This window comes from Leptonotus elevatus, chromosome 7, assembly GCF_054856555.1.
Source record: "Leptonotus elevatus isolate MCC_2025b chromosome 7, RoL_Lele_1.0, whole genome shotgun sequence".
Taxonomy (NCBI): Eukaryota; Metazoa; Chordata; class Actinopteri; order Syngnathiformes; family Syngnathidae; genus Leptonotus; species Leptonotus elevatus.
Genome location: NC_141245.1, coordinates 16,079,543 through 16,101,391, shown reverse-complemented (window position 1 = coordinate 16,101,391; position 21,849 = coordinate 16,079,543). Strand labels below are relative to the sequence as shown.

The following is a 21,849-nucleotide window of genomic DNA, read 5'->3' as shown; positions in this document are numbered from 1 at the left end:
TGCATTCTCTTTCAAATCTAAATGACAAGTTTTATTCAACTAATGTTCATATTCTGTTAAGTGTACAGTACCTGGAATTGTGAATGGGGTATGTTAAATAGTCGTCCATTTTCAATAGTGCATGTCTCCTCATCGGGGTTAGGGCGTGAACCGATCCCATCTGACTTTTTGTGAGACGTGAGGTACACCCCGAACTCAGCCAATCCCAACCTAACACGCATGTTTTTGGAATGTGGAAGGAAAATAATATAATCTAAGATGGTAGAATATAAATAGGAGTTGTTTTTTGAACTCTAGTAATGAATATATATATATATATATATATATATATATATATATATATATATATATATATATATATATATATATATATATATATATATATATATATATATATATATATATATATATATATATATATATATAATATTTTGTATGTACAGTATATGCATTATTTTTCATTTTTCATTTAAAATAGAATGATAAATCCCATGACATTTATTCAGTATAATACAGCTATAATTTCCCCCTCATCAGATTAAGAAAGTACTGTATTTAGCTGTCCACCTCGTTTTATTTTGAGACATAATCCATCTGTAATGCCTCTGCCTGACCTTGGTGTGTCGCTGTCGGACAAAAAAATCCATCCATTGTACAGTAGTAGGCTGAAGTGCAGCAAGACAATCGTGTTGTATAATTGCTTAACAAACGCGAAATGGTGAGAGTTATAATGTAATTAAAGATAACAAATAATACGCTTACTTGCTAAAGGAATCGTTTACCTGGTGAGCGTCCAACAACGCGAGGTTGGGGAACGAGGCATGAAGTCAGCTGTTGATGATGGAGAGCAGATGGAGAACAACAGTTAGCAGCGATCCCAAGCTAACATTTTTATTTTTAAATAATTGAAACATGTAAAGTGACGCCATCCACATGTGCGCCATTAAGGTAATATTCTTTTCCCTTGTGGTAATAGTACGCGTGTAATTGGGGACGCTGTTTGTTAGCATGTAAGCTTGCTCCGGCTAACAAGTCAGCATCCCATTCATTGTGTTGCTTTAACGCCCGTAGTACAAATTAAACAGCTCGTCTTTTGGGTATGATAAGCAATGACAGTTCATTATCTGCTTTGTTATTTAATTATTTATTTTATAGGTTCACTACAAATCAAATGTTTGGGTACAGTTTCCCATACAGTAGCACTACAACGAATGCACCAATATTCTACATGCACGAGTCTTGATGTCGTATCAGCAACTAGTCTTTGGATCACAAAACAATCTTCAAAACTATAATATGACCACGATGAGAAGGCCAGGCTACACATTAAAAGCCTTCAATTTTGTCAACTTATATTCCCGTTAATTCCCAGCAATTTACTTTAATTACCTTTGAAAGTTTCCAACTTTGAAATTCCCCTTTTGCAACCGTAATTAATAGTTACTTTGAATTCTGCCAAGAACAGACATTTCCAAATTTGTTGACATGACTTGCTTAAGAAGCAAATGTCTAAGACCCAGTCATCTCTCATCTAGTTTTGCATTGTGCAAGGAGAGGCTTCCCCGCCCATGGAGTAAGGGCTGGCCCGTCCAGCTGCATGGTACAAACGTCACAGCCACAGGAACGTCCCCCTCACCCCACCAGACCCTCAAGGGGTCAACTGTAGTGCTATTCTTGCACAAGCAAAGGCTAATTGTTGTAGATGGAACATCACAGTGCTTCTACTGTAAGCGATCTCATTCAGCGGGATGCTGTTGTTGTCTTCAGAGGAGAACATGGTCGTGCTCGGGGCCTTCCTGAGCATCGCCGCCTGGGCATCTCTTTACTTTGCCCTGTGTCACGCCAACGGCCGGCGTAGCTCTGAGTGGAACTGTCGCCTCGTCACCCTGCTGCACGGCATCCTGGCTGTCTGCATCACGGCCTACATTGGATACGTGGATGGACCTTGGCCCTTTACTTATCCAGGTAGGAGTTATATCATAGAGGAGTGATTCTCAATGATTCTCAAACTTTTTTCACCAAGAACCACTTCAAAAATACCATTATGACCAATCTTAGAATACTGGAGCATAATAGGTTTAAATCGTTTTTTAAAAAGTTAATTTTTTCGTTTTTTGAAGATTGTAAATATACCCAAACCATTGATAGAGAATCTGATACTTGTTGGAAACACCTGCACAATCTAAAAAGAAAACTCCACCTTTACTCAAATACTACAGTGGGCCTGTCAATGTTGAACTTATTCCTTGACCCTGGTTGCCATTTGATCTTTTTACTAAAAAAAAATAATAGAAAAAATTAATGGCGGTAGAAATAAAATATTCCCGAGTCAAACGGTCATCAGTCATGCAGTGTATTTATGGTTTCTATCAGAGTGCTGTTAGAATTGTGAAAATTATATAAATATACAAATCGTCGTTGCTATGTGAAAACTATGTATGTCCCCTTTTTTTTTTTTTTTACATTTTTGGGATGTCTATTCAGTTTCATCCCCCCAAAAAATAAAATAAAAAAAGACAAAAATTGACATAAGTGTTTTTCACATAGCAGCAACAAAATACTTTTATCAAATGTTTACAGTATATATACACATTTCTCCCCTGCATTTTATTGATACATACATTTTTGCAACAACAAAATTCTATTTAAAATCAGAAAACATGGGGAAAAAAGTGACAGCCAAATATACTGTAAATGCAATTTCACAGTATGTTAAGAAGGGATTTGTCTGGGGTGAAAAATATATCTTTTAATAACTGGAAAAAAAAGTGATGCAACATTGCATTTTTATAACTAATATTCTCCCCCTGTGTCTTGACTTTAAGACATGTGGAAAAAATGTTTTAAGTAACACTTTAGCATTCTTAGCTTAAACATTGAATTCGATCCAATTTTTATTTAACTTCTATGTAGATAATGGATGTATGTAAACTACAAATGTGTCAACGTGTTTGCGTGTAAGGTACAAAGAACACACCTCTGCAGATAAGTGCCATGTTGCTGAGCCTGGGCTACTTTGTCTTTGACATGGCCTGGTGCGTCTACTTCCGCACCGAGGGAGCCGTCATGCTGGCCCACCACACCATGAGCATCCTGGGAATCCTGCTCACTCTCTGGCTGGGCGAGTCCGGCATCGAGGGCTGCGCCGTCCTCTTCGGCAGCGAGATCACCAACCCGCTGCTGCAGGCGCGCTGGTTCCTCAAGCAGACGGGCCGCTACGGCACGCCCCTGGCGCACACTGTGGACGCGCTGTTCGTGCTGCTCTTCGTGCTGATGCGGATCTTCGTGGGAGGCACAATGCTCTACTGTGAGCTGATCTCGCCCAGGCCCAGATTCTTCATCAAGTGCGGGGGCGTGGCCATGTACGCGCTATCCTGGGTATTCATGGTGGACATTGTTCGCTTCGCCGTCCGCAAGTGCAAGAGTTGGCACGAGCAGCAGAGGGAACGGGAAGAAGCCGCGAATGGTCACGGAGGAAAGACGGACTGAATGCTGACAACTTTTATGTAATCAGATGAAAATGTACTTGTGGGAGCAAAAAAAGAAAAAAGAAAAAAAAGCTTTACGCAGTTATTCAGACTGAACATTTTTGTTTGGATGTTGTGCTAAAGGCGCAGGCAAAACAGCGCAGAGGTGGTTTATGTGGCTGGAAACCAAAGCACTAACAGATGTTGCGCTTAGTTACAGCAAGGCAGCCACTGTTTTTGTGTGTGCATCATACTGAATGATGGCCACCATTTTTTGTGTGAGTCATTATTGCCAACATATAATAATGTTCAGTGAAAGCCCAAACTTTGGAGTTCAACTAAAATCTCAGAGAATTTCAAAAACGTTCACGTTTTCTTATGGTATTACTGTGTACTGTAACATATTTTGTAACATTGTTGCTAGTTCCGGTATTGCGTTTACTTTGCTTTTATTATGGACAGTTTTGGAACATTAGAATGTTTTGACGTGAAAGAGCTTGATTGTAATTAACTCATTCACTGCCATTGACGGCTATAGACGTCAAAAATTCATTTGAACTATTTCTATTAGTTTAACATTTTGTCTCCACTTTTGTTAACAAGAGTATGAAAACCTAGATTTTTTTTATTGTACATTTAGAACACATAAAATTTGTGATTAATCGTGAGTGAAGTAATGTGATTAATTACGATTAAAAATTGTAATTGCATGATACTCCTAGTTTTTAATAATCTTTTCTTAAAAAAAGATTATTGAAAAATAACAAAAAAATAATTACAATTATTTAAAAAATAAAATAAAAATAAACGATTATTAAAAATTGGGGGCGTCAGGCGATTAAATTTTTTAATCGTAATTAATCGCATGACTTTACTAGTTAACTCACAATTCATCACAAATTTTACATCTGTTCTAAATGTACAATAAAAAAATATATAGGTTTTCATACTCTTGTTAACAAAAGTAGATTTTTTTTAAACTAATATAAATAGTTCAAATGAATTTTTGACGTCTATAGCCGTCAATGGCAGTGAATGAGTTAATGGGGGAAAATGTTTGTATTCGAGAGGCCGGAGGTTTGAAACTCAGCTCTGGCCTCCGTCCTAATATAGTCAGCTGCGGCAGACTACAGCTCACCTGTGATCCTAATGAGGAAAAGAGCTAAAGAAAATGGATTGGTGGTGGTTTACATTAGAGTAACTTGGAACTCAGCAAAAGTAAATTGTTAAGTTTAACTTTGAAGCTTCCACTGTACATTAAAATAAACACAAAATAAGCTTGCTCTTAGTTACAGTGTAAAAAAAAAAGTAGGCACTGTTTGTTTACAATTTGTAATCATTTCAATCCATGTGAGTGAGTCATTATCAAAAAACGTTGTTTTTTTTGTATATAACAAACTGTGACCATATGTTGAAGCCTTACTCAGGGAGAAATATTTAACAATTTTAACTTGTTTATTTTGTTGCAAGTCATTTGTCTCAGGCTAGCTTTTGCCCAAGTTTGAAGTTTTGTTGTATCCTCTTGCTCTGTTTATTATCTGATGCAATGACGTGTTTATTTGGTAAAATCATATGAAAGATATTTATTGTGATACAGACTGATGAGTGTACTTAAAGTGTCTAGTGAATGTACAGTAAACCTGTTGTTTTATACCTAATTTTAGTGCATTTTTATTGGTGAAGTAACATTTCATTCCATTGCTTTCAGCACAAGTCTGTTTTACTTTGCTGCCACGTTACCAAATGCCAGGTGAGCAGCAGCATTGTTAATATAAGAAGAAAGCAAAAAAGTAAAACTGCTGTGTGCCTTACATTTAGGACTGTGTTATCATTTTTGATTCCCTACTGTAAATCCCACAGCACCAGTGAGGAAATTCCCTAAATGAACGCCGAAACTAGTATCTTGTTTACATGAATCAAGTGTAAATGTGTGTTTTTGTTCATTTCTGCAGTTTATTGCTCAGCATTTCCTAGGTGGTGGAAGTGTCTTGTGTCCACCAGATGGTGCTACAGGTCAGCATAATGATGTGACAAGTGACATGGATCCCACAAAACAGTAGTGCATTGTTTTTGTTCTTTATACAAAATGCAACGTTTCTATGACGCTTTTGGCTACGTGAGGAAACTCCACATAGTGTTTAATAATAGAAAAATACATTCTGATTACATATTGGAAATTAAATTGTATAATGCTCATTGTTCTGAGATACAAATAATTCAATAACCTTAATAATAATAATTATTCAGGTTTATATGGTGCTGCTTTCTCTTTTGCAGCCAACCCCCAGTATGGTTACCTTTCAATTGTAAGACATAATAAGAGACACCCAAAAAGCAACAATACACTCATCAGCAACAGTATAAATTTAATGAAAAATAAATAAAATAAAACGGCCTTTGGTTGACATTTGACCAGGTATACCTAACTGACGTTGACTGGTGGTGAATAAGTCGTTGAAATTTGCATTTTTAAAGTAAATAGTAATGAGTTGAGTTTAATATTTATTTAAATGTAATAGGATTTTTATAAAGTCTTAGCGTTTATATGTAGTGTACCACGTATGTGATGTAATGAACAAATAAAATGGCGTTGCAATTATTGTTGTTAACTTTATTCGCATTTGTTTCGTTTTTCAAAATGCATTTCGAAAGCCAGGCAGGATGCTGTTGGAGTTTTCCCATCTCCCGACGGAAGTGGTTGGTGGAAGTTAGGAATCGCGGCGGCTAGCATGCTAACAGGCTAGGGCGTTGCTACCGGCACACATTGGCATTTCCCCCCTTACATTCCCTCAAGTTTTTTATTCTCGTACAAATGACGCCGAGCATTGGAAGAAAAAGTCGCGAGCGTCCCTGAAAGTTTTAACGCCCCTTCGGGTTGTTTTGTTGTTGTTGACGGCTAGTCGCTGGCGGCAGACTGCTTGCTACTTTCTGTCCCGTTAGCCTGGCCACCTAGCCTAGCCTGCTTTTCCATCCACGGGAATTGTGCTGAGTGACTCCGTTCTGGAAACATGGAGTCAAGGAGCGTCGAGCGGTGCTAACACACACATTCGCTCGGTTTCTCTTTTTGCCTTTCGAAGGGACTTTTTCGAAAGACGTGGACGCAGGAAAATACTACTGGACACCTATGCAGTATTTTTTCCACTCTTTGGGATCCGGACTTTGTTTGGTTTGCAGTGGAAACAAGAGCACACGACGCAAAGTTTTTTTTCTTCTCCCAATTGAGCTCATCTGTTTTGTTAGCTGGAAGCTACAAAGACTAAACTCTCCTTTCCTTTGAAGATTGCCGCACAACCAAGCGTATAAAGTCTATATATATTTTTTAGTTTGCTCGTTTGTTTTAAACATTACGGTATCGAATTGGGCAGGAGATACCGAACCGCAAAGTGCCGACTGGAGGAATCTGGGATCTCCAAGGGACGAAACGTCCCTCTTCGAGGCCGAGCAGGGGTGGTGCCAAGCGGACTGCATTGCCACGGTGTCCGTAAAGTTGGATTATCCGAAAACTGGGATGTGAATACGAGGGTTCACCGTATGCAACTGGGGCCAGCAGTGTTATTTATCACCGAGGGGAAGGATATAATCTCTTTACCCAGGCCCTGATTCATTTTTAGGGTCTCTCTGCACCATTTTAATCCATCTTGCTCTGACCCCCTCCATACATTGAGGATATTTGCCATCTGCATCTCTGCTTGCATCTTTCTTTTTTTTATATTTATTTTAAGATTTTTTTTAAAGGCAAATTGTCACGAATGCCAGAGAAGGACGCTCCACCAAGTCGCCTCATCACACTCTGGAAAATGTTAATCGGATATAATTCCCTGCAAATCTAGAACCGGAAGCCCAATGAGTGACACACAGTCCAGCTTCACTGACAGGTACAGTATATCACCGATTATGCGTTTACATTCTGTTATAATGTAAAGCGGAAGCGCTCCGATTTGTTAGGATTTCATTGAGATAACTTGGCGACAGTTGCACAGTCCTCACGTCGTTATTATCTGTACACAACACAGGCAGTGTTTGAAATTGTCAGGTACATGCTAACACTGTCATACAAATAAAAAACAACAACAAATAAAAGGTTAATTAAGGCTTCACATTAATACTAAACAAAGCCAATTTTAGGGAGATTATTGTTTCATTGCTCATTTTGTACTGAGGAACCAGGTGAGAGACACATACCGTTTTTGTCACTCTGCTACTGTCAAGTTGGAATCATTTCTATATGCAATTCTATTGTTGTTATTAACACGTGTCCTCTTTGCCGTCAGTGCTAACCTTCTTTGTTGCATCACCACCCAAAATAAAAAAAGCAAACCCATATATTACCTTGAAGATAGGATATGTTGTACATGTATGTGAGCTAACTAGTCTGTGCCTGCCTAACCCGAGTACGGTTGTGACGAGTAATTGAATAATGAGATATTATTTTTTTATATATTTTTTAAAAGGTCCAATTGGAATCTGCCTTGAAGCTTTGCATGGATGATTTTTTTCTCTGCAAGGTGACTCATTTTAAAGCCATACACAATGAAAGTCACATATATTACAGTCAAGCATGAGGATAGCAACCCCCAAGTGGACAAAAATAACCTGCATGTCACATGAATGTTATTGTGTTTAATATAGCAAAAGCAATTAGTGGTGCAACGACTACTCAAACATTATTTTCACAATCGATTCATATTTTCGATACCTTTTTAAATAAAAGAATTGTCTAATTCTAACAATTGTAGCTTTGAAACAATAAATATTGTTTGATTTTTGTTGTCCTCCGTGATAGCTGTCTATATTTTTGTTGATTCAAAGTAAGTCATTTACTTTTACTTTGGAAAACAATGATCAAGATTTTTGCCTATTTTCTCAACATGTTACGGACCAAACCAGTAACGCAATCTGTTTTTGAAGGAGGGGATGGAAATTGAAACTTGTTAATCAGATTTGTTGATTGATCAACAAAATAATTGACAGATTAATCTATTAAAAAAAAAAATAGCCAACTGTAGCCCTAAATTCATTTCCCCCTCCATTACTCGATTAATAACTTGGCTAATCGTTCGGAACACTTGAACCTAACAATATTTGATAGCTGCAGCCCTAGTCAAGTCAAGAGTTAACAGCATTAAGCATCACTTATATAACCGATTAAGAAAATAGACGGATGGAGAACAAAAAGAACACTTCTGATCTCCATTCCACTTGGCTACTGCTCTCTGACAGGCGTGGTACTGTACTTAGTCACTACTCACCACCATAATCGATGCATGAATGTGATGCTGGCTTAAATGAAGTCTAGTCAGATGTGCTGACACCTTGCAACGTTCTTCTGTTGTTGATTTCAGCAAGCGAAGAAAGTGTAGCCATTTTTGGAGACGCTTTGATTTGTCCAATGTTGCTCACTGATAAGACGTATGTGCTCCCAAGTAAATGACTCCATTGTGGCAACATGCTGACTAATAACTGTGTCATGCAATCTAATTACCAAGGAGCTACATCCGATTTTGATGGAAACACTGCTGATGTTAGCACGGGTAATGGAGTTCTCTCCCGGCAAAGTACTACTTGTCCTAAAAGAGACTCCGCCTGGCTCGGTAACGCCACGATTACCTCTAAGCCTTTAACGCTTACCTTCTTCTGCACACATTAAAACGATCTTTGGATTTAAACGGAACCTCGTAATCATCTTATTGGAGGAATCAGTCGAGAGCTTGGACGCCACCGTCGCGTTCATTGGGTCAACAGTAAATAAATCCGCCTGTTAAGTGTTTTTTTCCCCTGTTTAATCCATTGGGATGCTCGAGAGTCATTACATGAAGTAATTCCTGCGCGGTTTCCTACTCTAAAAAAGGTTTTCTCTGTTGCGTTGTGACCGGCCTTCCTACCTGAATCCCACATACCTGTGAGGAAAGTAGGCCAACACCCTGGAATGTGCTTGCTTAGTTCAGGACAGAAGCAAGCTCCAGTTGTAGCGTCATGGTGAGGATACAGGCAAGGGTTTAAAGCCCCATTATACTTGACACCCATCCCCCATTTGCAACGATGACAGCAGTGGTTAGCACCCACTTTCGTTGTGTGTGTGTGTGTGTGTGTGTGTGTTTTTTTAGTTGCGCTACCACAACACTATGTGGCCATAATGAACCTACTGGAGCACAGTTGCTACGATGATTAACGTGTTAAGAACATGTGTTTTGGAACATTGCAATAAGAAGGTTTGTGTGGAAAGTACAGCAGAACCTTTGATTGCAGTACAAACACGGATTGACCTGCGTTTCACCCATTGGTTGTTTGCTTCCTGTATGTATGATATAAATTGAAATAATTGCTTCCAAAGTCACACTGTCTCCTTAAAATCGTGTATTACCCTAATTATGTTAAAATTCTATTACATAATTTAAATTCTAAATATTGTTCTTCAAGTGCCTGAGCTTTATCAATACATGTTTCTGACACTTAAATGTCACTCATGATCCTTCAAAAGTGGTCACACTGAAAACTCTCCAATAGCAAAGAATGACCCAAAATCAATCTAAGAAAGGATTCAAGACTGCCCATCCTGTGCTTTTTCCATTTCTTATTTATGACTCATTGTTGACATAGCCATAGTGTACTGAGCACCCTGGACAGAGATGCTTGTTCAAACAAACAACCAATCAGTGACCAAGCCAGTGCTGTGTCGTTTAAATTTGGGGACACTCACCTACGGAGCAAAACTATTACATCACTGCACTACCCATTATATGAATAGATAATGAGATACTTTATTCATTCATTTTACACAGAAAATGCAATGTAGTTTGTCTCCACAATGAAAACAATAATAATGGAAAAAGCGGGCCAATAATGCATATGCAAGATGTTGACTACAGTACAGGAGTTGAGGGAATGTGATATTAGCATTTCCCTTATAGCATGGAACTAAAAAAAGATTTTCTCAGTCAGAAGTGCCTGTCTCTAAAGCTAGTATATCACTAAGCGGCGGCGAATGCTCACGGACGTAGCGAATTTGGGGTTTTAGTCAGGGTTCGTAAAAGGTTGCAAAGATGTTCACAGTTTTTTTTTACTTGTTGCAAACAAGAAATGAGGTGACCGTGAACATCTTTATAACCTATTATTACAAACCCTGATGAAAACAACAGTCGAAATAGCAGAAAGTAGCTGCTGAACATGAACCTGTTAAATTTACATATGATCTCTGGTACAAATTTGTTTACAGATGGGGTTTCCCCCCTCTATTTTGACATAAAAATGTTTGCTTTGTTTGCAAACGGTGCATTATTCTCCCCTTGTATTTTTTATTACTCTATACACAATACTCAATGCTAGGAGTGTTGATGGGCGCATATTTGTTAGGAACAGGATCCAACCCTAACCCTCCTAAAGCAAGAGAGCATTTTGATGTCAAAATAGTTGCAGATGAGAATGAAGCAAAGTTCTTCCCAAACAAATAAATGCAAAGCAGGGTTTAAGCAGACTACTGGCTTATTTATGCAGCGTGAGCTAAAGGTAAACTGACATCTGTAATGGATGTGTAGTGTTTTCTCCACTCTGTTTTTCTGTTGTGTTCAAATTGTTTGAATATTTAATCAGTCTGAAATTAAGGTTGGTTGTGGCCCGGCGCATGTGATATGTTTTGCATTTTGTTTTCGCTGTGCTGGCCATGCTGGGAGTATAACATCAATCGGGGATAGACCGCCAGCCTGTGGGTCAGTTTTGTGAGCCACTAGTTCTTTGTCACAAAGTTTTGCTGATCTCCACACTTTTTTTACCCACCCCACCCCGCCACCCGCCTGCCCTGAGGCCCTCCCGGAAAAGTGGTGCTGGTGACATCACTAAAAGTAAACAATAGCATTCAGTGAGAGCAGGCTAGCTTTAGTCTATATACTCCTCATAGGTTCTTGGATGTAGGTCAGATACTAAATATGTGGGCAAGGGCATTTTGATAGACGTGGTAATATTGATGATCTGTGTGTATTTCTCAAATAATAGAACCGGAGCTGTTCTCAACTGTTTGCTTGTTATGACTACACACATAATACATTCAGCCTACTTGTGACAATTTAAAAATAAGCACTGTGAGTACTCATTGGTTGGGATGTCAGCATGCTGACTCGTGGTTCATTTGTCTCTCCGGCCTTCCTAAATATTGTCTATTTTCATATTTTTATTATTTATTATTGTTGTAGTGCATTTTTCTGTGTTGTCTGGCCAAACATCCGAATACTAAGATCACATAGTTTACATGCAACTAATCAAAGCTAAGACAGCAAATGCTGGATGAAGAAGGGATAACCAGAATCATGGCACGCAGTTGATAGACAACCTCCGAGGCCCAAAAATTCGTAACATGCCTGCTTGAATCGTTGTATTATAAGAGTGGCTTGGGAAGACACGGCTCGAGGGCTTGCTTATTTATTTTTTTACTTTTTTATTTTAATCACGGTACTATACATGCACAAACAATTGATAAAGGTTTGTTTCCCTGTCTATTTTTAAATTTAAGTCATATGTATAGGTTGTACTGGTGAACAAAATGAACAGGGAGGGTAGCCTCATTCAACTCAGCTGCTTTATAGAGCACTTAAAACAAAACACCAATGTTACTTCAGATGAAACACGGGGGCAGTATATGCAATGAAATCAACAGAGGCCTCTGAATTGAACCCTGTGGAACACCATGTGTTCCGTTATATATGTGAATTCATATTTTACATACTCATCCAACCACTTTTTTTTTTTTTTGCTTATCATAGCATAAAGGGATTACTATAATAAAGAAATCACACGATGTACCATCAAAACAGCCACAAGTCGACAACTGAGCGCACCAAATTCCCTGCAGCACAGATAGGCCAAGCAATGTATTATGATCACCTGCAACCAATGATGGCTAAGCAGGGCGTATCATCATGAATCATTTGAGTCGGGTGTGTGTCTTGACCTCCATCAAACCTCTGAGACTGACTCACAAACTCTTGGGGTTTGATCAAACCCAGGTTAAGAACCACTGCTTTAGAAGTAGCTGTTCTATCACTTGATCTTCTCCGCACAACTGTTTGACATCCATTTGATTTGATTTGATTTGTTTTTCCATTCGGGACATTTGTTATCAGGCCACACAGATAAATTGAGAAATTTAATTTAATTAATTTTTTATTTTTTTTGTAGCAGCGCATATACTGCGCATCCCGGGTCAGTAATATATATAGCATTCGGGACATTTGTTATCAGGCCACACAGCTAAATTGAGAAATTTAATTTAATTTTTTTTTGTTGTTGTTGTAGCAGCGCATATACTGCGCATCCCGGGTCAGTAATATATATAGCATGGGGAGTATATGCCAGCACGTCATGCCCTTTTATATATTCTGCTAAATACCAGACCTGTCAAATTCACTGCATCGTTTTATAATTGCATTTTATGGTTGTAATAAACGCAAACTCAATTTAGGTAGGTATCTTTCTGCTATGGTAGCGTTTCATTCAAGGGCACTCTGGAGGTATTACATTGTTATGCTTACTCTGCACCTGAAAGTATTTGATGCCATGCTATTGATTTGCTTTTTTTTAAATGTTTTAGAAACATACATTTCTCTATTTTGACTCATTTTTCTCCATAAAAGTTGCACAAAAATTGAGGAATATTGCAAAGGAGACTTAAATGCTTTCAGGGGGTGCTTTTATGTGCCGGGGGGGGGGGGGTCTATCCCATAGCATTATGATTCTGATGCTTGTGGACACTGTCTACAGTCCTGCCCCTCTAGCCAGGCCAAGGGAGCTTGAGGGCCACACATTACTCTCACTCCACTAAAAGACAAAATCATTACAACAGAGAAAAGGAGGACAAGGAATGAAAGTGTTTTGTCACCGTAAATGAGGCCAGTGTCATTTAGCATAATTTGGAATTGAGCTGGAAAAAGAAGATGGTTTTGTAAAGTATAATAAATATAACAAAAGTTGTTTTGTGTACAGCATAGGTTCTAATTCTCAGTATACGCGCGTGTGCTTCATTTTGGCTCAGTGGAGTAAAATTTGGTCGTTTCAATGCTGTGCTGTGCTGCGCTGCACTGAATGACTGTGATTTATGGTTTCACGTTGGGACTCCTTTCCAGTCCGTTTTTAGCATCCACCACACCACAGTCTCAGATTCAATAATATGTGCTTTTCTAAAATGTTAGGACTGGAGTCCGTCTCAGAATGGAACATTTTCAGCAAGGAATCCTTCTACACAGATTTGAAACGGATTTCAATGGGTTTTGGTGACATTTGATAGTCAAGACCTGGATTCCCTGGGCTACTTCTCGGGGGAAATTACATACTGTATGCAGATGTCCTGCAAGAATCTGTCATTGGTCCAGTGGCCCCTCCACCCCATTTTCAGTACGATATGCCTGATAATTCTAACCCTGTTGTGTGTCCAGTTCAATATTGGTATGACAAGACTGGACGAATATTACGTTTTAACAATGAAGTAGTGGCAGCTTCCGTAGTTCAAAGCATGTCTTTGCCTAAGTGCCCTGTTGCGCTAACAAGATCGCTGGGAACAAGAGAGGGGCAAGTTTACAAATATAGAGTCATCCATCTATCTATCCAATTTAGCCACTTTCCTGACCCCCGTGCACACCAAATTATTATTTTTGAAGCGATTAGTGCTTGGAATTCTTGCAACATTAGTGGAATTATTTTCACATTACTTTACGTCAGGCTTCCCCAATCCTGGTCATCGAGGGATGGAGTCTTGCAGGTTTGAGATGTTTCTGTCCTCCAACACACCTGATCCTAAAATTTAGGATCGTGATCAGGTTTCTGCAGAGCTTGCTGATGAGCTGATTGTATGAATCAGGTGTGTTTGGAGGACGGAAACATCTGAAACCTCTGTGGTTGGCTTTCACTTTGCAGAACAGGGCAGTTCAGTACTTGCTGGAATGAGACTAGTGTTTCGAAGCAGCCTCTGGATGACATACACCATCTCCAAACGCCCTTCTCTCTGCCAGCAGAAGTTATGTGCAGAGGGAAACGGAGCAGCAACCTCCCACTGCACTGCGATTAACCTTGCACTGCTGCTTTCTGCTGATTCAGGGCTAAGCAGCCACTTTAAAACGCTGCTGCACTTTGTCAAAGAGCACCGGCATTAGGACACGGGTTCTGTCGCTGACTTGGATTTATTCAGTATTGAAGATTTTGCCAGCCTCCATGTTTTCCCATAGGCAATCCCGCAACTATATACTAATACCCGTTATTGAGTCAAATTTTTCCAACTGCAATTTGTCAACTCAAACTTTTGCTTTGATGATGCACAAGACTAAACACGGCTCCTGTACAAGTATTATTATTGCTGACTAATGTTAATTTTGTTTGAGAGTAGTATATTTCTTTCGTAATACTTTTGGTGATCGTTTCGTTGTTACATCCTGATAGTCCAAATCGTTTTGTGAGGAAACGGCTATGGTGAAAAAAAGGTGTATTATTATATAGTGAATAAATAAGAAGAAATGTGAGTGTTTTCTTTGTCAATTTACTGTGTATGCCCCTAAATGTTGTGCTTGCATCCCTAAAATCTTCTTGCTTAACACCCATGCACTACTTGTGACAGATGAATAGAACACATTTCAAGTGAAAGTGAGAAGAACTAAAATTACTTATGCTATGCTCGGATTTGTTTACATGCCTTGTCATGCCGGGAACTTTTCCCACTGATCAGAGAAGTCATGCGGTGTGTATGACCAACTACAGTGTAAACAGTGTTACATGTTGGACTACCTCCTTTCCTTTCTCAGTCCCAGAGGACAGCAGACAGCATAGCGTGAAGAAATGTCTATCCCCCGGCCTTCATGTCAGGAATCCTGATGAGGTTTATTGGGGCAGAAAGGGCACCGTTTTCCCCTGGAGGCTTTAGCTTGAGCTCCAGAGCTATTACTTCTGTTTCTTCCTGCACCAACAACCCTCTGTGTCTGGTTCACTCTTTCCTTTCTTTAAATCTGTGCCCCAGTTAACGCATTGATACCTTGGGGCTATGTTAAAGTCACGGGCTGTGATTGTCACCAGTCTGTTTGAAATCAGAAATGAACATAACTGCGTCAATGTTGACAACTCCTTTCTCCTACGCAAGGGAGGGGAAGGTGACCGTTTCATTCTGCCTGTGTGTTTGTGCAAAATGACACTTTGTGACTCAGGTATACAGATAAGATAACATCTGGTGTGTGCCGTCTCTTATTGGCAGGCTGCAGTCACCGTAACGCACCTGAGATAAAATCAGTCCTGCTGGCTGCATAGAACATCTTTTCCAATTTCCCAAGGTGTTTGATAATCCACTGGTATGACTCAGCCGCCACACAAGCCTTTACTTCCTCGGTTTCCAGTGAAATTTGCTGCTGTGGAGTGCAAGGTAATGTGTTCCTCCTCCTGGAATGGACCACTCCTCATTCTGAGCTGTGCTGCCTCAAGGCAGCTCCCAGGATTGTCCAATCCTCTTCTCGCTTTAGGCAGGCCCCACCTCCTTCAGGTTTAACACCACCTGAGAAATGTTTTTTCAGGCGTTGCTGTTCTGGTCCACAAAACTGCAGCAATACAGTTTAGTTTGACAATATAGTGGATTTGTCTCCTGTCCAGGGCCAAGCAAGCATTTGAGCTTTGCTCTTTTAAAGTGATTATGCAAAATTTGGTGCCTCAGAGCTGTAACAGAAGACCCTGCATTTCTGTATCCTGCTTGGTCTTTGCTGAAAACCTAAAGAAGCACGACTGGTGTCGTGAATGTACAGTGCCAAACTTCACACCCATGTCCCAGAATTGCGGAATTCCATCGTGCCTTCTCTGTTATGGCTGTGGTACGGAAAATGGATAATAGGTTAACTTACGCCCAATTCACACCGACTGCGGAACCAACGCGGTGCGTTTTCCGTAGGGCATCCGCACGGACTGTAATTCACACCGCGTGCGTTGCGTGAGCTGTCCGTAAATCTGCACCCGCCAGACCACAAGATCACGGGGGTTCATGCTGGAGAGTTGAGTTTACGCGATAACAACCGTGTATATAGAGTCCTATTGGTAAACAATAGCCACACTTGCCTGGTGTCACATCGATACGCTTTTGGATTATTTTGTTATGTTTAATTTACTCTGAGCTTGTTTCTTGTCTTTTAAATGTCCAACTCATGTCATGCTATGTAGTTAGCTAGCTTCCCTACCCCAAAAATTATTTCGCAAACGGTTTTATTTTGAAATATTCCGGGTCTACTATGATACTGACGCTCAACTTCCTGTCTCGTGTAATTTCTTCAGCTTCATGAAAATCCCCATGCGGCGTCCGGAAAAAAAATAGAACACTTGCGGAAACCTTCCGCAGCGCCGCATCCCTTTTGCATCGCATACGCACCTGCAGCTGGTGTGAATTGACACACAGACTCGAATGCTTTCTATTCCTTGCGGCGGCCGTACGGAAAATGCACCGCGTCCGTTCCGCAGTCTGTGACATGGTGATGAAAAAGGCTGGAAAATTAGGACTCTTATTTGTAATTTAAAGTGTGCTAATGTATATTAATTTAGTTTGTGTATGTTAGACGTGTTAAGCTTTCATTGCGTGTGTGCGTTTTCCTTTAAACAGGAACCTGCAGGGCTTCCCCTGAATCCTGCCCCTGTTCATCTACTCTTTCATTATTCACCATTTTCCCTTCCTCTTCCTTTTGGGACACTCTTTCACAAAAATAAGGCTGTTCGTCATCCCTCCCTCCCTTCACTACTCACTCTCTCTCCCTCGCTTCATACTTTGGTCTAGTCACGGTCTCCCTTGCTGCTGCTGCTGCTGTTGCTGAAGTTGGCCCAGCTCTGGCACAGTTTTCCATCAAAACACGAAACCTCAATGGAGCATTCAAGCCCAGGCCCGCTGCAGTACATCAGCACCCCAACCCCCACTCCACCTCTCCACTCCCACTCGGCCCTCCCGCCCCACCCTTCTCTGACTCTGTCGTCTTTCTCCCACATAGACTTCCTGCACTTTTTCGTGATGCACCCTCGGAAGAGCTGAATTAAATGGCCTGAGGAAAATTGATTGTGGAGAACTATTTTCTGAGAGAAAAAAATATGACTTATGATTTCTATGAATACTACGACTACGGTTGGGCGATATGAGAAGAAAATTCTATCGCAATATTTTTGAAACAACACATTGGTGATATTCTCTGTCTTGATGTTTCTTGTCAACACTGCCATCCGGTGAGCCTTGTGCTATGTCTGTCGGTCTTTTTCTTTTGTCATTTTTTCATCAAACGTTGCCTTTATGACATCATCACATCATCGTCCTATCGTAGTTTCCAGCACACACGTCTGTCATTTACCTGTACTGTCTGTGTGGTGGGATTTGTTTACTTTGTTACATTGGATTGATTATGCTAATGCAGTCTAAAGCACATCATTATTTTTGGCTAAATGAGCGCAGAGAAATAGCAGAACTTTTCTAGGCAAGGCAAACACAGTACAACAAACTTGATTTGCCCAAGCCCTGTTGATATGATAATTCGTAAACAGATATAAAGCAGTTTTCTCAGTCTATCACATAGTGTGCCAACAGGCAACTAGATCTCAAATCTAATTTAGATCCCGCCAGTAAGTGTACGTCTTCTCCTGTTCGTTGTCATCCTGTTTCTTTCCCCTTGTGAGCTTCTCTGTTCTCATTACTGTGTTCATTAGTGTATTTAAGTCGTTATGAGGAAATGCAACAATGGAGCACTGTTGTCTGCAAGGCAGACAATTGACTTATTGCGGAAGCGGTGTGATTCTCTGCTAGGATATGGGGAATATGGGAATTTTGCTTACAAACTTTGACCAGGTTTTCAATGGAAAGTCAAGATGACGTTCCCAATACTGGGAGTCCTCAATATGCAGTGATGCACATAACAATTTTGGTGTAGTTGTCAAATGAGCACCAGAGGTTGTTGTTGGCTCATTTTGTTCCCAACCCACCAACCTCATGTATGAACTTAAATACTTAAAGCATATCTGTGGAAAGTGGGGGCTACAGCCTAGATTCAGACCGTTCACAGGATCTGCAGCATTTATGAAATAAAAATAAAAATGTCAAGTATATGCTGCTTTTATTTTTGATGTGCACACATTTCAACAGTGCAAGCAAAGCAGCATTTTGTCTTCAGTGTTGCCAACTTAAAATATATTTTTGCTGTATTTAGTGACTTCTCCAATCATTCTAAAAAGTTGCTGGGCAATATGGGGGAAATCTATCACAATATAGGCATATATCATGATAACGATATACACCATCTTCATTTTAGTATTTATATCAATCAATACCATAATAATTGTTTTGTAATTGGAAACATGGACAAAGCTGAGCAAATAAAACAAATCGTCGTTAAGCAGATAAATAATAGCCTGCTGCATAATACTACTGTCACGTTTCCATTAGCACTTGCATGCTGAACCAAAACCGGACTGTTCAGTTTTGCCATCCCTGTTGGCCCATGCTTTGCTTATCCATGTACCACTTCAGTCTGTATTTATTTGCCGTTTTTTTCCCCTCATCTCTCCAATTCCGATGTTTCATGGGAGTTGGTTGCTTAAAGCTTAGGGATTTATTTTCCTCTCTTGACTCTCGCTGAGTCTCTGGAACTTATTACAGACCTAGGCATTTTCATAAACGGGCCATTCAGCTGCCCAGTATGGCTCTGAATGGGACACACTGTCACTGGGAGAAAGAGAGTTAATGGTTACTCGTTAGTCGTGAGACCTCCCCATTATTAAGACAGAAATGTGTCTTCATCCTCTGTTTTGTTCTGTAATGGTATGTTCTTTAGCAGTTCAACAATATAGGTGTTTGCCATGGGTTCCCTCGTTAATGTAAACAAAAACAAAATTATAGCTGTACATAACTTATCAGCAATATTACTCTTATAGTGACCCTAGGTATTAATTTGTCAACTGTGTATAAATTGGTGTAAGGCCTGTATAGTGTATGTGCAAATAATGTCTAACATTAGAAATTTCACAAAAAAATACTGCAACTTAAAATAATCAATAAAAAGCATGCCTCTCCAAATGTTGTGTTAATATATTTTTCTTTCCCCCCAAAAAATCACATCATTTGAAAGTTCATGCTTTTGATTTATATTCAAATGATATTCTTTTTATTTGATATTGATTGATATTTAATTTATCCAAATATGATATCTATGTACACACATACAGTGAGGCCTTTTCTCCACATTAGATTACACTTTTGATTTTGTTTTCTTTATCTTTTTGGTCTTGTATTTAAATTATTTCTCTTTAAGCATTGTAAACTTCAGCTTTACAGATGATACGTATGCACTTGGGTTGGGTATTGTTTGGTTTTATCCGATACCGGTGCCTTCTCTGTACTTTTCAAACGGTTCCGTTTCTTAAACGTTTCTCAAATTGGTATCTAAAAAATACAAAAACAATATCCTTTTATTTGCCAGGTTACATTTCACATAATATTATAAATAAAGGTGAAATGGGTCACTGTGAAAGTAAGCGCCAAGTGGAAGTATACAGAGCCACATACACGTTTGTCACGCACACATGCTATTTGAATGGCCACCGTGTTTGCTAATCAAAGTTAGCTAATATGCAAGATTTGCGGTTGGCATTAAATGAGACTTACATGAAGAAGAGGAAAGGCTGCCGACCGTCAGTAGTCAGGTTTCCATCCAGTTGTTTTCAATTTTTAGGCGAATTTGCTGAAAATGCGCAAAATGGACATGCGACTTACGCCTGTTTCCATCTGTTCTTCTTTTGCGAATATTGAGAGGGGACTCCGCCGCTGTAGGTGGCGGTATACACCATAGAGATGTGTTCTACCACTAATTTAAAAGAAGACCAGGAAGCGACTGGGCCAAGCGATGACGTCGTATGAGTATTATTTTGTAATTCTTGATACACCGTAGCGTTTCTTTGCTGTTTTTCATCTAAATAGCATTAATATTCGTTTCTTTAATTAATTCCAAAAAATATTTTAGTTTCGTCGTCCCCAAAACACACCTTTCTTTATCGTCCGATATTGCTTTGGGACTAAAAACGCACGTGTGACGTAATATCCGGTCAAAACGTGGGACGTGTATCCGGTCTTGCCAGCGGTTATTCGCAAAACCTGTTTCCATAGCCAAAATTCGCATTTTCCTTTTTTCGATATGCTTCAAAACCCACCCCCTCTAAGCGTAAAAACCTTTTTGCGAATATTGAGCCCTTTTTCAAATTTCTAGCGTTTCCATTCAGGTTTATTTTTGCAGTTCTTAAAAATGTTAATAAAAATGGTTGGATGGACTACTGGCAGTAGTAAGGCTGCAAGTGGGGCTTTGTTTTACTTGTCCGAGTCCGACTGCTGCTGCTGAAGTGCTTGGATTTTCGGCATGTAATTTGTCAAACACCATGCACTGCTCAGCTTTTATATGGACTCCATGAGTCGCCAAGCGTTTTATTAAATTTGAGGTGTTACCTCCCCTGCATGCAAAAGGTTTACTATAGCTGTTGCATGTTACACTCCCAAAGTCATTCTTCATCAGTGAAAAATGAAGCCAAACATTTGACTGTTTTGCTTCGGCACCGTGCTATCATTTCAATGTGCTTATGTAGTGCAGGTCACGCAAGTTGACACCGGACGAGCAAGGGGGTGTTACTTAACAATAAAAGTCGGGCACCGAAATGTTCGGGGTTTTTTCGGTCTGGTTACTACCGCTTAAGTCAGTACTAGTACCGACTTTCATTACCCAACCCGAGTATGCACTGCAGGCACAGTGTGTCGTAGTAAAGCCCTTATCAGCAACACAGTCACCTACCGGCACCACCTGTTATTCTTTCCCTTTAGGGAAGTAAGAGGTTATTGTTGTCTTTGTGGTACGGTGCTTATTTGTATTTCCAAGTGCTAAATTTTTACATTATTCCTGCGACCATGATGATGCACCCGTGAGATTTGAGAACTGTAATATCAAAATATTATTTTCATTTCTTCCCATGTTTGGTAGTGACAATAAATAATGTCGGCTCTACATCATTATGCATCAAACATGGTGTGGATGTTGCCCACACATGCATTTGTGCAAACACACACACATAGATAGAGAAGTGATCTGTGAGCCGGAGGACATTTGACCTGGAAAATGCTTTAATCTGCTGCTCAAGAACTGGGATGTTTGATCTGGATTATCATGTTTACCACTATATGGGTCTCAGGGGAAAGTATCTTGTTTTGCACTCTCCATCTTGTCATGAACAACTTTGCTTTAATCATTGTGAGATATTAATGTGCCTCTTCTCTTCTCCCCCACAGGTTTCCCAAGAAAGCAAACAGGTAAGAATCTTATTTTGCTGCAATACAGAAGTCCTCTGAGTTTAGACTAAACATGCCCTCCTCTACCCC

At 39.7% G+C, this 21,849-nt stretch overlaps 2 protein-coding genes across 5 annotated transcripts in view; both read left to right on the top strand.

The window, feature by feature from the left end:
* The first annotated feature begins 653 nt into the window (after positions 1-653).
* tlcd5a (TLC domain containing 5a) lies at positions 654-5,383 on the top strand. 2 transcript variants are annotated; one of them, XM_086080235.1, is made up of 3 exons: positions 654-948; positions 1,768-1,965; positions 2,963-5,383. In XM_086080235.1, the coding sequence occupies exons 2-3, from the start codon at positions 1,776-1,778 to the stop codon at positions 3,487-3,489; spliced, it is 717 nt and encodes a 238-aa protein (XP_085936361.1). In that variant the 5' UTR covers positions 654-948; positions 1,768-1,775; the 3' UTR covers positions 3,490-5,383. The 2 variants fall into 2 exon arrangements, with proteins under 2 accessions (XP_085936361.1, XP_085936359.1); XM_086080233.1 differs by lacking the exon at positions 654-948 and having other exon boundaries at positions 1,734-1,965.
* A 762-nt stretch (positions 5,384-6,145) lies between these two features.
* arhgef12a (Rho guanine nucleotide exchange factor (GEF) 12a) overlaps positions 6,146-21,849 on the top strand; it is a 37,638-nt gene continuing 21,934 nt past the window's right edge. For 2 of the 3 annotated variants that reach the window (XM_086080232.1, XM_086080230.1), the window contains exons 1-2: positions 6,147-7,342; positions 21,760-21,780. In XM_086080232.1, coding sequence (XP_085936358.1) covers positions 7,311-7,342; positions 21,760-21,780 — 53 coding nt within the window. In that variant the 5' untranslated portion in view covers positions 6,147-7,310. Of the gene's footprint in view, positions 7,343-21,759; positions 21,781-21,849 lie in introns of all 3 variants that reach the window. The other variant, XM_086080231.1, reaches the window with a different exon arrangement.

Coding starts and splice junctions, on each gene's coding strand:
- tlcd5a (XM_086080233.1), top strand. CDS start 1,749: ATGCTGTTGTTGTCTTCAGAGGAGAACATGGTCGTGCTCGGGGCCTTC. Junction 1,966..2,962: donor TTGGCCCTTTACTTATCCAG/GTAGGAGTTATA, acceptor TTTGCGTGTAAG/GTACAAAGAACACACCTCTG.